The sequence below is a fragment of the Silene latifolia genome, chromosome 3 (genome assembly GCF_048544455.1).
Source record: "Silene latifolia isolate original U9 population chromosome 3, ASM4854445v1, whole genome shotgun sequence".
In the NCBI taxonomy this organism is placed as follows: Eukaryota; Viridiplantae; Streptophyta; class Magnoliopsida; order Caryophyllales; family Caryophyllaceae; genus Silene; species Silene latifolia.
Genome location: NC_133528.1, coordinates 17,534,627 through 17,536,075, shown reverse-complemented (window position 1 = coordinate 17,536,075; position 1,449 = coordinate 17,534,627). Strand labels below are relative to the sequence as shown.

Sequence of the window (1,449 nt, the reverse complement as noted above, 5' to 3'; positions counted from 1 at the left end):
ATATAATTTAACGTCTATATACAAGACTAAAAAGAGTAGGTCACTTTAACCTCTAACAAGATAGAATATCGTGTTTTTACCGTTTTTACCAAAACAAATACAAATATTATTCATCACCAATTAAAAAGCGCAAGACATTAGGAAAGTCTAGGAAGAAGGAAACCGACTTAGTTTAGGAATTATTTCCAATATATAAAGGTCGATCATCCCAAACAATCTCACAATAAAACCGCAATTAACATCAAAGCAAACACACTTGTTATTTCGCAATTCTGAGACAGTTGGAATTGAAATTAATCAGTCTCATACGAAAGATCGTCTCATTCATTGTAAAGTATGTCGAGTTTCTACGACAATTTACCATCAGAGTTGTGGATTAACCATATTCTTCCTACGCTACCAGTGAAAACCCTTTTACGATTTAGGTCTGTCTGTAAATTATGGCGCAATACCATTGATGACCTGCGTTTTGTTTCCGAACACTTGACACTCTCAACGAATAATGTCGAGAAAAATCAGGTAATAGCAATCGAGATGCTGAGACCTGGAGAAAAACTAATATGCAGACTGAGAGTTGTTAATAAAAACACATTAAGGAAAGAAGCTGACCTTTTCGAACAAACTGAGTGTGGTTTTAAAGGGAGCTGCAATGGCTTGTTTTTGGTGATCTGTTATGATTGTAAGTTAAGGCCTTCAACCGTGAAACTGTGGAACCCGTCTATTAGAAAATCATTGATTCTTCCTCCTTGTCCATTACTTGATGATTTTCATTTACATTCCTATGTCAAATATATTTTTGGATTTAGGCCTTCAAGGAATGACTACGTGGTGTTTGCATTTCGAGAAGGCATGCCTATGGAGTTTTCGGTTGCAGTTTATACTCTGTCTGATAACCTTTGGAATATTAGAGATTACAAACAAGGTCTTTCTCGTCATAATTTATTTATGCTTAGTTGTGAAGATCAATTTGTTTATCGTGATGGTGTTTTACATTGGTTTGGAAAAGATCCTCATCTTATTTCTTTCGACTTTGAACTCGAAGAGTTTAGTTATCTTGAACTGCCAGATGTTAGTCAAGCGTCTATAACTGATCACACCTTTAGGTATCTGTTTGTTTTAGGGGAGTCATTGGCGCTTTTTAGTATTTCTTCAAAATGGAGCTCGATATGGGTGCTCAAGAACAAGTTGTGGAATTTGTGGTTTACGGGAACTAAATGGTTTGCTGGATTCTATTATATTCTTAAGAACCCTTTTGTGGCTACAAGGGTATTCGTTGAAAATGGCGGTGATATAACTCTGGTTTTTGGAAAAGCCATTTATAAAATCATGAGCGATGAGATTCAGGAGCTCAACGGATCGTTGAATTCACAGTATCTGATCTTAGACAATTACATGGAGAGCTTGGTGTTGCACAAAGGATGTCAAGGTCGGGTTATTTATTCCCTTTAG

The 1,449-nt window shown here is 36.2% G+C and overlaps 1 protein-coding gene across 1 annotated transcript; it reads left to right on the top strand.

Annotated features, from left to right (window-relative positions):
- Positions 1-336: 336 nt before the first annotated feature.
- Positions 337-1,449, top strand: LOC141648763 (putative F-box protein At1g32420). Its single transcript, XM_074457480.1, has one exon. It carries the CDS (start codon positions 337-339, stop codon positions 1,447-1,449), a length of 1,113 nt encoding a protein of 370 aa, XP_074313581.1.

Excerpts from the sequence above, each read along its gene's own strand:
- LOC141648763 (XM_074457480.1), top strand. The coding sequence starts at position 337 with ATGTCGAGTTTCTACGACAATTTACCATCAGAGTTGTGGATTAACCAT.